This window comes from Python bivittatus, unplaced genomic scaffold, assembly GCF_059951505.1.
Source record: "Python bivittatus isolate LINGU-HERP-01145 unplaced genomic scaffold, Pbiv_v1 ctg000480_np1212, whole genome shotgun sequence".
In the NCBI taxonomy this organism is placed as follows: Eukaryota; Metazoa; Chordata; class Lepidosauria; order Squamata; family Pythonidae; genus Python; species Python bivittatus.
This window is the reverse complement of record NW_028277075.1, coordinates 85379042-85400188: the sequence shown is the minus strand read 5'-3', so window position 1 is coordinate 85400188 and position 21147 is coordinate 85379042. Positions and strand designations below refer to the sequence as shown.

The 21147-nt window shown below is 38.7% G+C and overlaps 1 protein-coding gene across 5 annotated transcripts; it reads right to left on the bottom strand.

Annotated features, from left to right (window-relative positions):
- Nucleotides 1-58: 58 nt before the first annotated feature.
- On the bottom strand, nucleotides 59-19539 carry CEP70 (centrosomal protein 70). Of its 5 annotated transcripts, none has more exons than XM_088146476.1 (17): nucleotides 19168-19539; nucleotides 17410-17479; nucleotides 15557-15653; nucleotides 12876-13005; nucleotides 11479-11659; nucleotides 10618-10787; nucleotides 8682-8741; nucleotides 8082-8184; nucleotides 7268-7356; nucleotides 6952-7023; nucleotides 6124-6226; nucleotides 4406-4579; nucleotides 3916-4062; nucleotides 3413-3581; nucleotides 2252-2366; nucleotides 1250-1329; nucleotides 59-201 (listed from the first exon to the last, which is right to left on the bottom strand). In XM_088146476.1, exons 2-17 carry the CDS (start codon nucleotides 17419-17421, stop codon nucleotides 140-142), a joined length of 1764 nt encoding a protein of 587 aa, XP_088002602.1. In that variant the 5' UTR covers nucleotides 17422-17479; nucleotides 19168-19539; the 3' UTR covers nucleotides 59-139. The 5 variants fall into 5 exon arrangements, with proteins under 5 accessions (XP_088002602.1, XP_025030416.1, XP_088002603.1 ...); XM_025174648.2 differs by having other exon boundaries at nucleotides 19315-19539; XM_088146477.1 differs by having other exon boundaries at nucleotides 19321-19539.
- Nucleotides 19540-21147: the final 1608 nt, after the last annotated feature.

Sequence of the window (21147 nt, the reverse complement as noted above, 5' to 3'; positions counted from 1 at the left end):
ATCAGCTTTGAAAACTTGGTTCCTATACTGTTAGAAGCAAATAACAAATCATCAAGAGTCCATTCAGACATTTTTAATAAAAATATTCAAAAATACATAAGAGGTAGAAAACATATTAAAGATTTATATTTAGTTCATATTATTGGACCTTCCATTTCAGCTTCTGCACAGCAGGTAATATATCTGTGAGACTTCTGACTTCTGAAACAAAAGCAATTTTTCACATGTTACTTTGCCTTTTCAATTCAACAATCACCTATTTCTAGATATCCAGTGGAGTTTTAAGAGGTATGGCCCTATTTATACCTTATATTGTAAAGTATCAGAAGTAGGCTATAAACTAAGCAGGCTATAATTAGTCTGAGAATGGAAAATTCCAGGCTAGACAGTATAGAACAAAACACTCAAAATGACCAGACCTGAATACACATTAAAAGTATTACTTATATTACATTCATCAGCTTCTGACATAGAGCTGTGCACACAAAAGAGGGGCCCTTTGCTTGCAACACTGCTACAAAATCATTAAAGCATGTCCATGTGAAGGCTGAACATGGCTACTTCAAAAAGGGGGTTTTCCAAGGTCATCTCCGCCAATGAGAATGGCAGTGAAGCCAAGCAACCCTCAGTGGCAATCCAACAGGAAGTATTTTTGGGCCCTGGGCAGATCTTATAAAGCCCTCAAAGCAGGTGCACCAAGCCTCTCAAAAGATGCAACAACATGAGTGAATTGCTCTGAATGGTTGGCAATCCCCAATAAAATAATTGGCCAATACAGAAACACCATATATCCCATCCTTACGTAATTAACATGAATTTTGCTCAGTGACCCTAAGATCCCTCTCTACTTGGTTCTGACAGCAAGAGTATGCAGCACCTAGGTGTATACTCCAAACAGAGAAGGATGCAAACAGGGAAAAACTAACTTACATTTATATTTATAATTAATTATAATTGATTACTTTCTAGACATGTATTACAATTACAATTCAGCAATAACTTGGGTAGTCTTCGAGCGCTGTTCCCAATACTTTTGGGGGGGGCACATGCAACATTGCCTTAGAAGGACAATGGATCATCCCACATGATTACAAATGTCTTTGAGGTATATTTTTAAAAAGACAGCTAAACGTTGCCCTTAAATTCTGGGGGAAGCAAAATTATTCTGGAATAATGTTCTGAGAGCCCTGACTTCTATCCATTGTCATTAATTTTATCATGGAAACAAGAATTTGCAGAAAGTGCTTACCTAGAATACAAAGCAAGTTGTTAATAAGAGCATGAAATGCTGGGAAAAAGTCATCATATTCTTCTAACTTGTAGATAATGCTGAAAAATATCAATTTGACAAACGTTCATTCCCTGATTTTGTCATTTAAACAACATGCCCACTAGACCCTGATCTTATCATGTTGGACAACTAATTATAGTTGACTGTAAACTGAGTATGAGACAACAGTGTAATGTGGCTGCAAAAAAGACAAATGCAGTTTTAAACTCCATCAGCAGAAATATACAGGTAGCCCTCGTTCAGTACTCGTTCAGTGACTGTTCGAAGTTATAACAGCATTGAATGAGGGGACTTACAACCGCTCCTTGTAGTTGCAGCCGTTGTAGCGTCCCTGTGGTCACATGATTGAGATTCAGGTGCTTGGCAACTGGCTGGCAATTACGATGGTCACAGTGTCCCACGGTCATGTGATCACCATTTGCAACCTTCACTGCTGGCTTCCAACAAGCAAAGTCAGTGGGGAACCCAGCAGGAAGTCAGAAATGGCGATCAGGTGACCACAGGATGCTGCGACCATGTGGAATGCTGGGACCATGTGGTCAAGTGACGTTGCGCTTTACGACCGCGTCATTAGCGACTGAGCTGCCGGTCCCAATTACCTTAGTTAAGTGAGGACTACCTGTAATATCCAAATCACAAGAATTAAGTATTCCATTCTCTTCTTCTATGATCAGGCCTCACCTAAAGTACTATACCCACTTTTGGACACCCCAGTTTTAAGAAGCATTGTGAGAAACTGGAACAGCTTCCCAGAAAGGCAAAGAGGACCAGGTCTCTAGAAGTTAAGCCCAATAAAGACTGAAAAGGCTGTCTAAATTTTGCCTTGAAAAAAAAAGACTGAGGGGGGCATGATAGTGTTCTTCAAATATTTGACAGGATGCCACACCATTCTCTCTCCGTTATGCATTTAGAATGCATCCTTGAAAAGCTACTATTAGTTAACTATGAAGATTTACATACCTTTCAATGTCTTGCGTGCCTAGGAGTTGTTCTACCTGCCAGGCCACATTCTCATTAAACAAGCTGCATAGCTTTCCAACAGTGTTCACCAGGACACTGGGTGGTGCTGAGCTATCTGTGAAGAAACTTTGCATCAGTTTCTGTACAACGTTTCACAACAGTTAAATGGGACCAAATTAACAGCAAGCTGCTCAAAGTGGCTGCCAACTCACCCACCCACACTAAGCAACGTAAGAAAATGTGGGCCGAGACAGCATGCAAGAGTTTTTAAGGGGAAGGTGAAACCAACCACCTACTAAAATGATTGTGGCACTGATAGTGCAAGGATAAGACAAACATGAACAGAGCAACCCTATTATTTTAGAGGCCCCTGACATTTCACAAAACTGACTGGGTTCATGTCAACAGGATGGGATGGAGGAAGGTTCCTTCCTGCCATTTGTTTGCCGGAAAAAAATCTTCTGTTGTAAGCAATGAAAAAAACAGTACTTGGAACAGTTCTAGGATATGAGAAAGAGAATTTAGGACTGTGGAGATCAGTTGCTTTATTTTAGCCAACGATAGTATGACTTTAATCTGCTTCCCATTTATCCTCCTACATGCCAGAATTCTTGACAAAAGATTATGGGCTTTTCTGTAGGGTCAGAAAGAGATCTGATATCAGATCTCCTCCAAAGTGTACTTCCAGTCTCTCCTGTGGCCAGGTGATGCGGTCCCAGGAGCTGCAGAGCCACTGCCTTACATGAGCTTTTAAAATCAGTAAATCCCAAAAAGTTGATGGCAAACTGGGGGCTGTGTTTAATGGTCTTTTGCAACATGCTTTTGCTGAGCTTGTATGAGACCAAACTATGAATATTAAATGAAACCAAACAAGATATGTATCATTCAATGCGATTTTGTGCTGTGTTTTGCATTTTATTATTCCATCCTCTGACTGTGTTTTTTTACCTCAGCATAAATTTGGAATTAAGTTTAAGTTGCAGGAAAAGCATTTCACTGGGATAAAATTATGTCAACCATTCTCTTCCTGCAAAAATTATGGTGAAGTTATCATAGTCCTTTCAATATACAGACCCCTCTCAAAGAACACAGCTGAGCTCATCCCCACATTATCCTGGGCTGCCTCTGAGCAGGTTAGAGGAAGAGGCAACAGATTCATACCTAGTTCTAAGAGGTCACAGAGGTTCCTCATAGCATTGATCATTTCGCCAAGTTTTGTATAAACTTCATTCATTCGAGGGTAAATGCCATTCAGCGTCTTCACGTCAAACAGTTTTTGAAAATGACAGACAACTGCGTACAAGGTTTGTTGTGACGGAATATGACTTTTCTGTAGGATATGAATAAAAGCAAATGGGTGGATTGATGAATTCCACCCTGATTAAACATAATAGAACCCTGGGGATGTCTTCTGTCTAAAGTCTAGGATTCTCCCAGGTATAACTAGAAAACAACGAGTGTGTCATTTTCTAAATAGACTGACAGATCAAGGCTTGAGATCATTATAAGCCCACATTACATACATACAAATGCATGTGTACACTGAGGACCAAAATGGTTTTGTCATACTTTATGCACACTGAACCAAAATACTATTTCCACATATGTAAAGAAACACATTAAACTAAAACATCTGAATAATCAGAACTTTTGAACAAGATTACCTTTTCTTCATTGTTTACTTCTTCAGAGATTCTCTCTACTATGAGCTGAAGGTCCTCAACTCTAATGCATTCATTGGTATCCTGCATAACTTTGGTATGCCAAGGAACTAACTGCAGAACTAGCTTTTTCAAGGACTGATGCAAGTTCTTGAAAGAACAAAACAAAGATGTTGACATATTATTCTTTTGGGTGTTCAATATAAGAATTTAAACAGGATACTGTGAGAAGTTCATTATCAGGTTCCCATATTCTTCTCCTTGTTTAAAAACAACATATTTCAAAGGGAAGAGAAAGACTTCTTAGGATACTACTGATAAAGTGTAAAGAATTCTCTGCTGCAAGATATACTTATTATTTTAAGCCACTTGTACATTGAAATTACACTCCTGAAAATGAGTACAAAGATATTTGGAAAACACATGCACACAAGGGGCAGCAGCAGGGACAGGGGTGGGTCCCAAGGCTGAAGACAGCAAAGATCACCAGTACCTTCAGAGCCATTAGCTGGTCAGCCCAGATTTCAATTACAGCAGGGAGATGCTCAAATCCGCTTTCCTCCTCATTCTCCTGAGTACAGCTTTTACCAAGCCGCTTTTTCTGCATGAGTGTTATTAGGGGAGCTCTTCTTGGGCTTCTGATAATAGAATCAATGCTGGATAATACCTTCAGAGTTAAAATATTCGAAAAAGGAATCATTCTTTATCTTCATAAAACCTTCTAGCCAGCCACTTGGCTGGAACATTTTATGAAGACGGTACATCTCCAAAAATTGGCACTTCCTATTATACAGTTCCTGCATCTGAATAACACTGAGCACAGTCCAGCCCTAGTTAAAATTCCCAGTTTAAATGGATAGTTAGGCAAACATTCAACCCTTTCATTGAAATAATAAGATCTAAAAGAGCTACACTTCAGTTGGATTTTGATCCAACAAGGACTATGATGGAGTTTCTACTGTGAAGTACTTGATAATCAGGCTCCTTCCTACCCACTAAATCCCAAATGTATTATCTTTCATTACTTTCCTTTGTGTCAATTCTTAGCAAGGAAACTACATTTTTAACACAGAATATATTATTTAACTAAAGAAGCATGGTATTATTCAGTGAGATTTGCCTTTCTAACTATATTATACTTCTTAAGTACACTGTTTTGGCCACCAGAGTGAGTCAGTACAGGCACAACAGCAAATCATGATTTAGTACTGCATGAACAAACATGCTCCAATCCTTCCTTGTGTGATTTCACTTAGCAAAATCAGTTTGGCTGGCTGGGAGGTAACATTACATTACGATTCAGTTTGCAAGCTTCTTTTGCAGGTAATTTTAACTATGGAGGAAATTCTAGTTCACACAAATAATAAAAATGGTTTAAAGTGGAAGAAAGTCTGGAAGTCATGGGACACAGTGTAAAAAGCTGCAAACATAATTTCATGTTGGCCTGACTAGAGCTGATATACAGTAGTTCTGTTCTCCCCACGAGGTAAATGATAAGAAAATAGGTATTCCATACTGCAAATGTTACATTTACCACTTCTGAACAGCAGTATCAACTAGATTACTCTGTAAGAAGTATGGCATTACAATGCAGAAGCTATAGTTTTAGCAGTTATCAGAACAGAATGATTCTGCCATCTGAAAATACATGCTGCCAGCTGGTAACCCAGTAGGATCAATCTCAATACCGTCAAAAAGCATGGTGTATGATTCAAGAAAAGTTTCACTTTTATTGGTGCCAGATGGGGCTTTTAGAGGAAAAGGGAGTTAAATGAAAACAAGCTTTTAATAAAGGCATATTTGCTGGCTCAGTTACATACTTAACTGGGAAGCCATGGCAGGAAGCTCATCGCTTTTTCTTTCTCTTCCTCTTTTAAATAAGATGCCATATAAATTCAAGGAATTATGGTTTGTCAAAACTCAAGTTAGGGCACAAATCGGAAGCTGAAGCCCTGATTTCAAAACAAACTATGGTTCTGTGATAAGTAGGTTAGGTTAAATTGGAAGTGTCTTGCTTCTGATAACAAATCACAACGCTCAAAGCCATGAAAGGGGAGAAGAGGAATGTCACGAACAATAAACCAATAAAGCCCAAGAAGTTTAAAACAATAAAACAATAACAAGCAATAAAGCTCATTCATATTGTGGGAAACTTTTTCTTCCCTTGACAGTATGTTTTATGTATAATTTCTTCAACTGAAATCTACCTACCTGTAAATATCTTCTGCAAACTTCCTGCAGCTGGCTTCCTCCCAAACTTTTTTTAAGTTCTCTGTTTTCTTTCATGTTTTCTTCTTCACTGCTCTCAAGTGATCTAGCAAACAATCCGAGAGAGGAGGGGGAGAAGTACTAAATAAACTGCTCTATAATCCATGCCTCATGGACAAAAACATGGATTATAAATCATGAAATCTAAAATAAATTCTACAGCCAGCATCCACATAAATGTGAAACAGAGGCTGCATTCAAATTATTTTTTCTTATGATTTTTTAATGTTTTACACAAACCATAGCTTTCATTACTAAAAAAAAGTAGCAGCACAAATTATGACAGACAATATATTACTGCCATGAGAGGTTGTTAAGGCACCACATGATTCTCCTATTTTCTGTCACTAAGCTGTGTTACCTATAAATGTCCCTAGGTATCACAGGATGGGGTTCAAATAAACTACAGTATTTTCATCTCCCTTCATCAGGGCATACACTTGTCCTGCATCCCACACTGAGGACCCTTGAAAGCATATCCTTCTCTTGCTTCCTTGTAGTGCTAGCAACTTATCTCAGAAGCTGCAACCAGCCTATACAATGCCCTTGAAAAGAATTTTCTCTGAAATGCATCAGGCTCATACAATAAAAAATTTCACTGGCACTTGGGTTACATTCCTTGTTCTTTCCCCTTGGCCCGTGCTCCTATTTTGGCTTCCTCCCTTTTAAAGTATCTAACCCCAAGTTTCAGATCAATAATCACTATACAGTCCCTATTTTTGTCCATCTTCAAAACAGGTGAATAATTAATGCTTAATAAAAATGTGTTACTTGATGTTCTTCAATATTTTCTCCAACTTCTTCACTTGGTGTTTGTAAAATTTTAGTTCTTGCACAGTTGGCCTTTAGGAAAGAAAATGGTTCTGTCAGTTTTACAAGGAATAGATTTGCCTTGTAGATTTATTGATGTCCATTACTTTTACATGGCCAGTAATACCCCACCAAATATTCACAGATCATGCTTCTGTTGCTCTCAGTAATGTTTATTAAGTGGTTATCTATAGCTTATACTTTTCACACAGAATTTAAGATCCAGGATTTAAATCAAATGCATACATGCTATGCTTAAATTATTCTGCCCACTCACCTAGTCTCCATTTCTTTCTTGAGATTAATATTTTCATGCACAAGTTGTTCATTTCGAGCTTTTGTTTCAATTATTTGTGTCTGGAAAGACTTGGAAATATTTATTACAAATATTACACTCATACATATGCATGCAAACATAGAATTTTCTCATTTGCCCTCACAATTAAGTAGATGATTAGTGAATATGCTATACTGAGAATAATGACTTGCTTAAAGATTGACCCAGGGAATCCATAGCTAAGATTTTTCTAAAAAATTAAAAACTCTTTAAAATAAAAATTCCAATGATTTAAGTCCATGTATTTGACTATTTGAAAATATCTGAAGATATAAAATATGTAATGCTTGGTTTTATCTTTCAAATTAAATTAGTAAATTAGACCAGGAAGATGAATTTGTGTATTTGGCAGAATGTTTACAAAAGATGGGAAAATGGAGGGAAAAATTAGATATGAAGATTCTAGTGAAAAGATAGTGGACAATATGAGGTCAGCTGGAAGAATGAATGCTTGCTGAAAAATGTAAATGCAAAAATGGATTTTGCATATACTGTACATAGTACATACATACAATGATGGTAGAGGCTATATTGGAATTGGAATGTTGGGTTGTACCGAGTTCCCTAAGCTTGGCTTTTCATTTGCAGACATTAGCGGGATACATTTGAAGACTATCAACCACCATCAAACTTGCCTTCAGCACAATCTAAAGTGAACCAAACTATACCTTATCAACTGGCAAAATTATAACTTTATGCCTAATGGTTGTCCAGCTTCCAGATCTACCTCTAGGATCATACAGAAGTTCCTTACCATAAGCAGAGCTCTGTAATTAGCAGTTGCATCTATATTTTTCAAGAACTCTTCCTCATCTTTTCCTTCTTCTTGTAAATGATTGATCTCTTTCTTGTATTTCCTATGCAGGAAATTGGGTTAAAGTGAGTTTCATTTTCTGAAAATTTCTAGAAGTACAAAACAGACTTTTATATTTACAGAATGAATTTGTTGGCAGAAAAGATGCATATTGTTCCATCTACCTCCCCCTCCCCCTTTGCAGGTTTGCTCCAGAGAGCCTGAACACATGCAAAAGAAGCAGCAAAGTCTATTCACAAAATGTTGGATGCAGCGTAAGGATTTTATGCCAGCTCCTTGACCCCACGAATTTTAAATGAAACTTTCTAAATATCTCAGTCATGTTTCCAGTTGGGATGGGTAATGTGATCTTCCAAATGGTTTTGAACTCCAACTTCCATCAGTCCTTGGCAGCATGACTAGTGATGGAGAATGCTGCAAGTTGCAGTCTAAAAAGGTTTGGCAATCCCCCTGCTGCCACCTCTCTCTTAACTGTTTTAGCATCTACAGTATACCTTGCAGCCATAGTATAAGTCCTTTTGCACCAACCATTTTACCCACCTTAGTTCTTTTCTCATTTGGCTGATCTGAGATTCATAATAGTCAATTAGACAACAAATCCTGCAAAAAGAAAAGTACTCTAAGCATGACAATTTAGCCATTATAAATCAGCAAAATTTAGATGTTGATAATACTGCACTCTGCCCTAAGAACAACTTTTGCAAGAAAGGATGTGAACCTGCAGACAAAGTTTAACTCACTGCAGCATCTTTCCTTAGTAGTCTGTTGTATTTTTCTGCTAGAAAGTCAACTATGAAAGGTAGCCATTAAGTACAAAGACAAGAGTTTGTAAAATATATGTACGTCGGTGAGAAAGAAGATAGGTTTTTGCAGAAAATGTTATATTACAATATATCAGAAAAAATATCCACATTTACAAATCCATTGAAACAGGAAAATAATAATATTGAATGAGCATAATACAACTTAAATTGAGCAAATGAAATATATGCAATAATACTCAATTCAAAAATTCTGACACTGATTAAAGTATGCAAAATACATTGTATGACAGAAGTTCGTCTTTTAGGTGTTCAGTTCCCAAATGTTGTTATTCCTCCAGGGAGGAGCTGTTGAAGTTAGAAACTGTTAATTTCACCCTGTTACTGCTAGCTTGTGGCTGATGGGCACTAGGGGCCAAAACATCTGGAGGAGAAAGTAGACACAGGTTTTTAAAAATATGAAATCTAAAATGGTATTTCCAAGATTGTTTCACCCATCATATCTCATATTATGATTCTGGGCCATTTTATTTATTAGCAATCCTATTCAAATTTTGGAATTCTATAGAATACAACTTTTCCACCAAAGCATCAATGATGTATTATGTAAATAACATAAATAAAGCCAAGCCATACGGATGAAAGCTTTGTATGTCCCTAAAGAAAGGCTGAGCAATTTAATAGGATAGCAATCACATTGCAAATTTGTAATTAGACCCAGGTGCAATATCTAAAGGTGTAATTAGACCCAGGTGCAACATCTAAAACTTATGAATTATTTTTGATGTAGGTATGGATGATGTGAGGTCTACAATATTTTTTTTATAAACGAACAGTATTGTTAAGATAGAAATTAATTATTTGCAAGAATTCTGGAATTAAAGAGTTGGAATACCCCATATTAACAAATCAATGGCTAGGTGTTTTAAAAAATATATGTATATGTGTTTGGTATGATTTTAGAATGAGACTAATCCAACAAAGGATTATATTTCAAGTTTACAGTATTGGACAACTGAGAAAATGTTTAAAAAGAGTTGGGTGTGAGCCTTATTATGCTGAAAGGGTAAAATGGGTGAGGGGAGATTACTATGATATAAGTATCTCCCACTATCATTCAGTGGTGATTTAATATCCATAAATTTGTCAATGTGATATTAAAAAGATTGATATAGTTTAAGGATATGAATTTACTAAAACTATATACCAAATGTTTGGTTGTTATCATTATAATGCAAATGCAGTGCAGCAAAAAAGATTACTCTTTGATGTTAGGAAGACAATGCAAGCCCAGGATTCAATCTCGGCTTCATGATATATGTTCACTTTTCATCTATAAACTAGTTTTCTATCAGTATACTGACAAGACTGATCAATATTTCTCTGTGAGGTCAAGGTTAAATGATAAATTGAGCTAAGTGACTTTTTCCTTTGTGTATATTTCTACTGGGGTTGTGAGGGGCTTTTTTGTATTTTTTGGTTTTTAATTATCCTTTTTATTTGTACATCAAAGCTTAAGCATGGATATTTTTAAAAAAGGAAAAGAAAGCACAATGTACAATACAGAGAAGAATTATCTAACATGAATTCCTATGTAAAATCACATTTAATACTATAATGAAAAATTAATTTGGAAATGTTAAGACCTATACAAAATCACCCTCTCCTGAATATTAAAAAAAAGATTCGTAAAAAAACCATGCCGAATTTCTTACTGCTGATCCAAGTGAGTTCTGGGAGCTTGCTTACAAAACTGGCGGAACATTTTGTTCTGGGTGGCAATACGCTGCTGCTCTTCCAGACCCAGCTTAGAAAGCTCCTTTTGTAAACGGGCAACAGTGTCTTCCTGCTCTTGCAACTGTTTGGCTTGGTGGCGGTACACTGCCTGTGTGCAAAAATTAGAGAACTGCAGAAGACAAAATTTTTAAAAAAAGTTCTGTCTTACCATACTATCAATTTTAAGGAAATCCTCTGCATTCTAGACAGAGATAACTCTATTCATTTCTTTTTCTTGCACATTCACTGAAAGTACAGTGGAACCTCGAGTTACGAATTTAATCCGTTCCGTGACTCTGGTTGCAACTCGAATTGGTCGCAACACGAGGCAAATTTTCCCATAAGGTTCAATGTAATTACCGTTAATCCGTTCCGGCAGACCACGCGTCAGGGGCAGAAAATGGCCGCGGACCACATGGAACGGGTGGAAAATGGCTGCGGACCACGTGGCAGGGGCGGAAAAATGGCCGTGGACCACGTGGAATGGGTGGAAAATGGCCGCGGACCACGGGCAGGGGCGGAAAAATGGCCGCGGACCACGTGGAACAGGCAGATCCAGTTCGTATGTCGAGGCGAGTTTGCAAGTCGAGGTAAATTTTTGGGGCCGGAGCTGGTCATATCTCAAAAAATTCGTAAGTAGGGGCGTTCGTAACTAGAGGTACCACTGTATATCAACAAGCTGCTATGACATAATGCAATTTAGAATGAGTTTTGAGGCTGCTATAGTTCTTAAAAAGCCTCTCAGCTAATGAACAAACCTTCCCAGAATTTCGAACTTCAAATAGTTAGAACTGAAGTACCTGTGAAATTTCTTGATCTTTTTGAAGATCTCTGACTTGGTTATGTTGCTGAGAAGCGTTAGCTATGGACTCATCTTCTAGCTGACGTATTTTATGTTTGACATTTTCCACAATAATGTCCAAATCATTAGCTCGTTGTTCCTGTCGGGAAGCCCGACTTCGCTCCAAGCGTAATTCATCTCTAATTTAAAAACAAAAACACAGAACTTTCAATGAAAATGATAGGCTATCCGCTAAGCAGTTCAAATTCAAAGTAACATAACAATGTCCACCTAAAAGACTGTGGATAAGCTCACACATTGTGCTAAATCATGTTTGTTTTAATAACGGTTGTTGAACAAGCCATAACAACTTGGTTCATGTGTAAAGTTATGAAGCATGGATTGCAAACAAAAAGGGGGGAATTATTTATAGGGTGGGGTAGACAATCTGTGGCCCACACGTGTTGTTCAATTCTATTCCAGCCAGTACAGTTTAGCAAAATCAGAGATTCATAGGTGGATCACCCCTGCAATAAGCCAAAGCTAAAGAAACCGCATTAGAGCTTGGTTCATAGTATAATCCCTGCATTCTGGGCAATACATTAAACCTAGATAGTCTAAGCAATGTCTCCTGAAATGCAGAATACAGAAGAAAGTGTCAACCTAGACTTACTGCAATACAGGAAACTCATCCTGCTGCAAAGAAGCTGCATTGACATTCCTTGCCTGGTAAGAACTCAAGGAAATGAATCTACTCTGAAAGCAGGGACTTCTAACCCAATGTTAGCTTTTCACAGAATCTCTATTAAATGGCAAACTTTGCAAGGATGAGGAGAGCGTGCAGGGAGTTTCCAAGAGGCCGCAGCAGAATGGAAAAGCCAAGAAACCTTTAAGCTAAGCAGAGTGGCCACGGGACAAGGCTAACTGAAAAGTGGGAAATGAGACAATACAATTCTGTCCCACACACCCTTATGTAGAAACTGTTATATGAATTCTACCACCTAATCCTGGGGTTGGTCCTAATGTCCCCAGAACTTTTCCTCTGCCCATCTCCATGCCTCTCCTGATTCTTATTTTTAACTAACTGAAGATTAATTTTTTTAAAAGAGCTATCCAAGGCTGGGAAGCAGAATTCAGACTTCCAACCATCCTATTTCTTTCTTTCTTTACTTGGCATACATCTGGGCTTCCCTTGAGAGAACAAACAGGCAGGAAAACTGGAGTGTCTAACTTGCAGTGAGTCAAAAAAGCACTGTGGTTATGGAGTTGGTTTCATCTGAAGTTGTACCTCTATAGCTGGGTCTCTGTTTGACAGGGATGGGGAATTCTGGGGGTTGAAGTCCACACATCTTAAAGTTGCCAAGGTTGAGAAACCCTGCTCTAGAGACCCAATGGAATTCTGAAAAAATGTCTTACCTAAGCTGGTGATTGTCTTCTATCAAACCACGAATAATTTTTCGTTGACGCTCAGTCTCTTCCATTAATGTTTTCAGCGCATGCTGCACTGCCTGGGAAGACTGTTTGTCCATAACAATTCTCTCTGTATCTTTTATTTTTTAAAAAAGTGACAATAAATGCCTTTTAAATACGTTATTTGGAAGCATCTCACAAATCAACTAGAATGATAAAGGTGTACCATGTAAAAGGTGGCCACAGGAAAACAATTCCAATTAGTAATAACAAAGCAGGTGCCTTTTATGACACTTTCTATATCCCTGAGCTAGATGGAAGCATGCTACTAAAGTACATTCTTTAGGAAACACTATACTTCATTTATATCAATTTCTACATCCTTCATGGCATAATATGAGTACACAGAGTCACTTAGTAGCAGCATCTTTACTCAAGACTCTGGCATCAGTAGAAGTATAGGAGGCCTCATACCTGTAGAGGGAGGCAGAGATAGCAAAGGAATGTAAAACATGAAGATAATAGAGACTGTAAATGGAATCTTAGTCCTGGAAAGAAGTAAGCTTAAGGAAAAGACAAAAAATAATCCTGTCTTAATTCTGTATGGTATAAGAGAGAGGAAACTCTAGCAGGCTTTCAAGATTCTGTTGTTATACCTACAACAATAAAGTAGGGTTCCAACAGTTCTTGCAGTGTCTGATTCCAGACTTGGCCTACCTCCAAAGGCTGACAATACCCTAACATTCTTATATTCACATGGTTCACTAATAAACCAAGACCTAAGAAATTAGTACAACTTTCATCAATATCAATACTATGATTCAATTTTTAAACAATGACTTAAACACAGACCATACAGAATTGTTTAGTCTGAGCTTGCCTTTCCTTAAATTCAAAGACTGAGAACTGACAAATTTCATTAAGGCAACTTTTGGAGTCTGGGCCACAAGTATTCTTCTATCATTACATAGCCATTTTTTTTTTGCAACTGTCCAAACTCAAGTTCTTTACAGACTGAAAGATCTAAGTAAGATAAAAGTTCTTTATAGATTGAAAGATTCCAGATTTAGGGAAATGATTTAATAAAACATTAACATCTTTAACCCTTAACTGCCTGGTTCATCATAGTAATAATATCTAACCAATAAGGAATTATAAGCGGACACCATCTGTAACCAACGCTAGACACTTCCTCACGGGCTGAATATAGAACAGTATTAATAAGAGCTGAAGGAACAGGTTAGGGACAAATCATCATGGAGAAAATCTATCTATATGGTCACTAGAGCTGACAACAATTTGATGGCATGTAATGGGGGGACATGGTGGTGCAGCGGCTTAATGACGCTGAAAGTTGCCAGCCAGAAATGGTCGACGCTTCAGCGGTTCGAGTCCAGCCTTCGCGTTAACAGGGTGAGCTCCTGTTTCCTCCCCAGTTCCTGTCAACCCAACAGTTCGAAAACTCACGTGAGTAGATAAATGGGTACTCTCACTCCGGTGGGAGGAAAAATGCTGGCGGCGCCTTGCAAAAGGAGTCAGGAGCAGTTGCCGGTAAGCACGAAACCGCGCTCGCCCGAAAAGGGCGCAAAGCAACGGAAACTCCGCCTCCTGCGCTCGCCAGCTGGGCTCTGCTCTAGGAAGGAGGCTCTGGCAAACCACTTCCGAAACAATTGCCTTGAAAACTGCAAGGACTCGTCCAAGCAGTCACTGCAGAGTCGGTAACGACTGAGCGCAGATTGAAAAAAAAAATCATCTATCACTATTAATTTATTTTATTTATTAAATTTATATAGCCACCCATCTTACAACAAGTGACTCTGGTGGCGTACAACTGGGTGGCATACAAAACCTAGTTCACAATATTATATGAATACTTGGTTCATGAATTAATACCTGGTTCATGAATATTAATGTCATTCAATGAATACAACAAGGTAGGAGATTAAGGCCTAGGAGCCCAATCACAACCTGAGTTATGGACTGCATCATACTCATCTAAATTAGTGCTTCCCAACCTCAGCAACTTCCAGACTCCAACTCCCAACATTTTCAGTGATGGTTATGCTGGCTGGAGAATTCTGGGAGTTATTTAGGTTGAGAAACTCTAGTCTAAGCGATGGTACTTGTATTGGCAAAAGGGGAAGCCATTCAATTTTAGAAGACCTGGAAGGTGTGCTATTTGGCCCTGATGGGGAATGCTTAATTAGGGGGAAAGAAGTTTGTGTTCTTGAGACCTTGACAATGTACTGTGTTATCAACACTCTTTGCTTGAAGGAAAACTGCAAGCATAATTCAAGTATTCATAACTTAGTACTTCTAAGTGTTTTAAACTATAAATATATTTTGTTTTCATGTAATTATATCCCAGCCATTTCATACTGAGGAGTGCCCTACACAATCCTATATTCTAAGGGATCACATTGCATCCTATGGGATAGGACCATTTGAACCTGTCCTTAACTGGTGAAAATTAACCTTTTCTGTCCTAAATTTCTTCACCAATGTTTCCCTTGTATCACATGTTGCTTGGAGCCATTTGGAGTGGATAAGCATAGAAATATCAGTAATAAATAATATGTTATAATTTTATGAGCACTTAAGTATCTAAATCTTCAAGTAGTTACAGAAATGCAAGATTCTACTGATAATGAGTTTAGTCTATTTTAAAAAGAAAAGAGTATGATTACCTGACAAATTTTCACCACTTCCAGGTATATCAAGGCACACAGGTCTTAAGCCATGTTGCCTTAATAACTTGTTCAAATTTTCCCATTCTTGCTCTTGCTACAGTGGAAAGAAATAGAAAAGAACCTGAGTTTTCTCATATTATAATTACAAAGTACGGCCGGGTTGTTCTCTACTGCACTCCTCTGAAATTCCTCCTAAATTCCTCACCTAATATCACTATTTCTTCATGGTAAAATTCTGAAAATAGACACAGCAGCAAACATACCAGGGGCAAAAAAGATAGCTATATGCCACAATCCTTCACAAGTTTTAAATGCTTTGCTTTTTCATCCTAACAGTGAAAAAAGAGACTCACTACTTGCTCAGTTTTACACATGACATAAAAGTTGAAAATTCATAAATCAATTTTATATAATTTCTATTTTATTGATTTTAATATAGACTTATCAACCAATAACATCATTTATCATGACAGTTTCCCAATTTGTTCCACAAGTTCCATTTTTCTAACACTCTCCTTCTAGTTTTGAACTTTCATTAAAGTACCTCCACTCAAAGAAGACTTTAGCTCTATCAATGAGGTAGTTATGTATTTAGCTACCCTCAGATCCATTCAAAATGACAGATACACAGAAGAAAAACAAAAGGAACTAAAAGGAAAGTGAGAGATAGAAAAAGGGAAGCCAGAATCACTAGATAGTTTCCATAATTCTCTCCAATGACTGTTTCCTACATCTTCAATCTACTGTAAATAGTATTTAAAAATCTATAATGCAAAATCTTTAAGTTTATTTTTTTTAAAATGTCTACCTATATCATCCCAGTTCTAGTGGATATTTTAGGTATTCAATTTCACTGGTACACAGCCTCTATTGTCACCTTTGGGCAGTCTGTACCTTTAGATGCTCTGTACCTTTAGATGCCCATAAAATTGCTTATCACTAAGGCTTGAATCCTAACCAATGAACCATTGGTAGGAATTTCATCTCAGTGGAGATCCACTAAGTCACTTCCATAAACTGAAGGAGGGCTTACAAATTTAATAACTATCCCTTTCCTCACGGCTCTTTTTGCTCCTTGTTCCAAAGGACTGGGGGACTCTGAAACACTAAGGAAGATGTTAGAGAGGAAGTTAATGAATACTGCCTCCTTCCCCTTCCATATGATTCTCTACTGTATCAGTCTATGAACAGGGTCAATGAACAGAATGAGCTCTATGAAAATCTAGGATTCACATTACTATGTTCAAACACATTTATGTGACAGTTCTTCCCATCCTACGCAGCAGTGAAGTCCTATGGAGTTTTACTTCCAGGAAACTGCAGTCTTACATTTAAAATAATACATGAACAGTGTTATGCATAAGCACATTAGACATAACAGCTCCAAAGCTTATAATGAGGTATGATAATCCATTGTTAAGATTCTTTTAGATTAGTCAAGATTCTGGGATGGCTTAATACACAAATGGCAAGTTACTCTCCAGATGTCATTGATCTCAAGCTGTCATCACCCCTGAATACTGACATGCTTTGAACCTAACACTACCTGCTGGATTGTAGGTCCTCTATTTACAAGGTCCTATTGCTCTTAGTAATATATTTATATTATATTATATTATATTATATTATATTATATTATATTATATTATATTATATTATATTATATTACTAATGTAAATAATATACAATAAAGCAAAATTATAATAAAACATGATTTAGTCATACAAAATTTGAACTATGTAAAATATTAAATATCACATTTTGAACTACTGTACTTTTGCTGAAAGTAATCCAATTCTATGTGTGCTTAATGTATGCTATTATTTAGGTACAGTTCAACAAAGATATACCTCTGTCATCATAATTTTGAACTCTTGGCTTTAGTTGACTGGTGGATAGTATACCAATCTTTTCTGCAATCTGAAAATGGAAGATAACATGGAGGGGGCAAAAAATTAAACAGCTATAGCACAATAGCATGAGGAAAACTGATCAAAGCTACGCTATATACTTGTTTTATTTCTCAAATGTCTCAAATATATAAAAATCTAACTAATTTGCCAAAAGACGCCTTGGGCATAAATCCTTCAGAGACAAATCGATCCTTCCCAGACTTTTAAGTGAGGTTTGCTTAACATAGGGCCCTTCCCACTACTGAGTTGAAGCCATCCCTGGGTTGGCAGAAAACTGAATTGGCATGAAAGTTGTTGTTCCCATTGTCCATCTCCATCCCACCTCTGTTTTGAGTCACAGCAGTCCTCTGACTTCTTAGATAGCATCACTGAAGCAATGAGCATGAAACTGAGCAAACTCAGGGAGGCAGTGAAGGACAGGAAGGCCTGGCGCAATATGGTTCATGGGGTCACGAAGAGTCGGACACGACTTAACGACTAAACAACAACAAGTCCTCTGACTTCACTCCATATTAATGGGTGATATAGCTACGCAGCATTTTGCATTCAATCTTCAAAATGTCCTTTGGAACATGTGAGAATCTTCTGTGGTGACTGCACATTCCTGGGAATAGAAAGAACTGCTTCAAGGTGTTCCAAGCAGGTGCCACGTTTGCACAGTGAAGCACCTTTGGGAGATCCAATCCAAAGCACTGCATAGCCCTAATAAGTAACAAAGCCTAATTTAATACCCCTTCAGGGTGCTCTTGGATAGTATCATGAGGGGGAAACATTTAATACCCAGACAGCAAGGGGGTGACTCAAGGCTGTCTCACTCATTCATGACAACAGATGAGATAAAGGCATATTGTGGGGACAGAGCATATTGGCAGGGCATGCTTGCATTGTGGTTAAAGGAAAATGGGAAAGGGCCCCAGATTTGCTGCTATTATACTTAAAATTCGTAAAACTAAACTAGGACTGCTCATTTTTCTTTATGAAAAGAAACAAAACTGTTGCTTGCGTCTTTCTAAGAGCATATTGAACAGCCTCCTGTGGCTACCAGTGGCTACTAAATTAAATGATCAAGCAGGATTGTCCCTGCAAGAGATAAAAAAACTTCCCAAGTTGGTGGCAAAACCTGAATCATGCAAGAAAACCATTTACTGTACAGTCCTTTCCTACTGGATGACCGGAGACACCAGGTTAGGGATAGGTCATCATGGAGAAACTCTTATGTAGTCACTAGGAGTAAAAAACAACTTGATGGCACATAATCAATCAGTCTCAACTGGATGATTAGAATTAAGAACACTCTTAGACATTCTCTTCCATAGTATCACACATATCCCAAATATTTTGAGACTTGAAACTCAAATGCATTTTTAGGATGGTAATCCCAGCACCACTGTCAAATGGAGCTCGTATTACCACCAATCATTGATGACATTGTCAAATGAACACCGTTTGAACAAAGGAACTACAAGGAGCTACATCTACATCTGGTGAAAATACTGGATATACCTCCCCTTAATTAGTGCCTAATACATTACGCGTAGGATAACGATGCAAACTGGAGCGGGTAACACTCCCGTGGCAGGCAAGGGCAGTTCCTCTAATGAAAGCGGACGGGAGATACCAGGTTGCCCGGGACGCTTCATCAGATAGCAGAAATACGGCATGTAACTGAGCTTAGACCATGTTGATTATTCTTACGGTTCGATTTGCCAGTCTGCTTATTTTCTATCATAATCTTCTAAAATTGCTGTCCTCGTCTAACTTCCAATCAGCAAAATGAACCAAGCTTTACTAGAGACGCCAAGAGGCCTCTATCATAAAGGCTTCAGCCGACAAAACACTAACGTTCACCGGAGACCGCTCCAAATGTAGGACGGCTCCACGGCTGCCCCACCACGCCCTCTGGCTCCAGGCGGCTGGTGGCTTCTTTCTCGCCGCCTTCTCCCGTCCACTCTCCCGCAACAAGATCGCAGAGGCGGCTTCTCTCCCCCTGCCTCTTCCCCTTCTGCGAAAGGCAAAGGCGAGAGCTGCCGCGGCCGTTAAAGGCGGGCTCTCAAACTGAATTGGGCGTCGGAGGAAAGCGACGAAGTAGAGCCGCCCCTGGGTTTGGCTTGCAGTCTCCACCTCTTCCGAGCGCGTCTCCGTCGCTCGGCTGGTGGGGAGCTGGCTTGCGAATAGCCGTCCCGCGCATGCCGATCCTGCGGTGGCGACGGCGACGGCCAGGTTGCGCGCAAGGCTTGAGGCTCAGCTAGCTCTCTGGACAAATGCCAGAGCCCTCCAAGTGCCATGCTAGGCACGTTGGACGTCAGTCCCTGAAAGCAGCGTCGTCGTTTTAACTGCTGGTGCTCTTGGGCCTTATCCGCTACGCAGGTATTCGTTTTAATTGACGAGGCTGCCTCCATCCTCACATCTCGTCCAAAGAGTTGGCTGCCTGTTGAACTATTCTAACTGGTTATTAGAGGAAGAGTTATTCAGAGGAGAATAGGGATGCTGGCTGCAACTATCCCATTCCTACTTAAAAGAAATGAAAGTTATGTTCTGGGGAAGGGGCTTGAGCCTCCAGAACAGAGATCTGGCCTGTTAGCATCAATATCCTCTGTAGTTGTTCACTGATCAGAAGGAAAACAATGGAAGGGGAGCTCATTTCCATTTATAAAAATATCACATGCTTCTCAATAATTGCTTCTGATATCAATAAAATACCACAAAAGAGTTTATCAGAATCAAGAAAAAAGATCCTCATTTTGTACTGGAAATATGACGACATAGGCAAACTTTTCTTAGAAAAACATCTCAAAAGCAGGGTGCCACTTCTGAAAAAAGTTTTTTTTCCTCCTGTGAGCACCTCCTGTGCTACATCTGTTGGAGATATACAGAGGCCCATACAAGATTATAACTGTTCGATGGCTGGTGTGGGTCTTCCGGGCTGTGTGGCCGTGTTCTGGAAGTTTTGTTTCCTCACGTTTTGCCAGCACCTGTGACCGGCATCTTCAGAGTGCAGGAGCACAGACAGGAGCAGTTCTCTCTCTTCCCCTCCCCCCCGCAGATCTCTATAAATACCCACAAAAGGGTCACATCACCCTGGGCACAGAGAGAACTGCTCCTGTCTGTGCTCCTGCACTCTGAAGATGCCGGTCACAGGTGCTGGCGAAACGTGAGGAAATAAAACTTCCAGAACACGGCCACACAGCCCGGAAGACCTACACCAGCCATCGAATGCCGGCCGTGAAAGCCTTCGACAATACATTATAACTGTTCATTCAAAATGCTAAGCTGAAATGTGCCTGGCTAGTAGTTTGCTTCTTAGCATGTTATGCAAAGCCAGACAGTGTAGTTAGTTTTTGGTTCAATATTTTGTGCAAACCCAGTGAATTACTTGGACTGAGTCATAATGACAGATTAGCATGTTAGAATCATAGAATGTAAGGGTTGTAAAAAGTCTTAGAGATCATCTAGTCCTGTTTAATACAGGAATCCATTACTCTAGCATCCCTAAAAGATGGCCATCCAGACTCTGTTTAAGAACTCTAGTGAAAGAGAATCCATCACCTCCCAAAGTAATCTTTTTCCATTTTAATTGGCTCTCACCATTAGGGATTTTTTCTGATGTCCAACCCAAATCTATTTCCTTACAATTTAAACCCATTGTTGCTTGTCTTGTCTTCTGCAACATCTCTG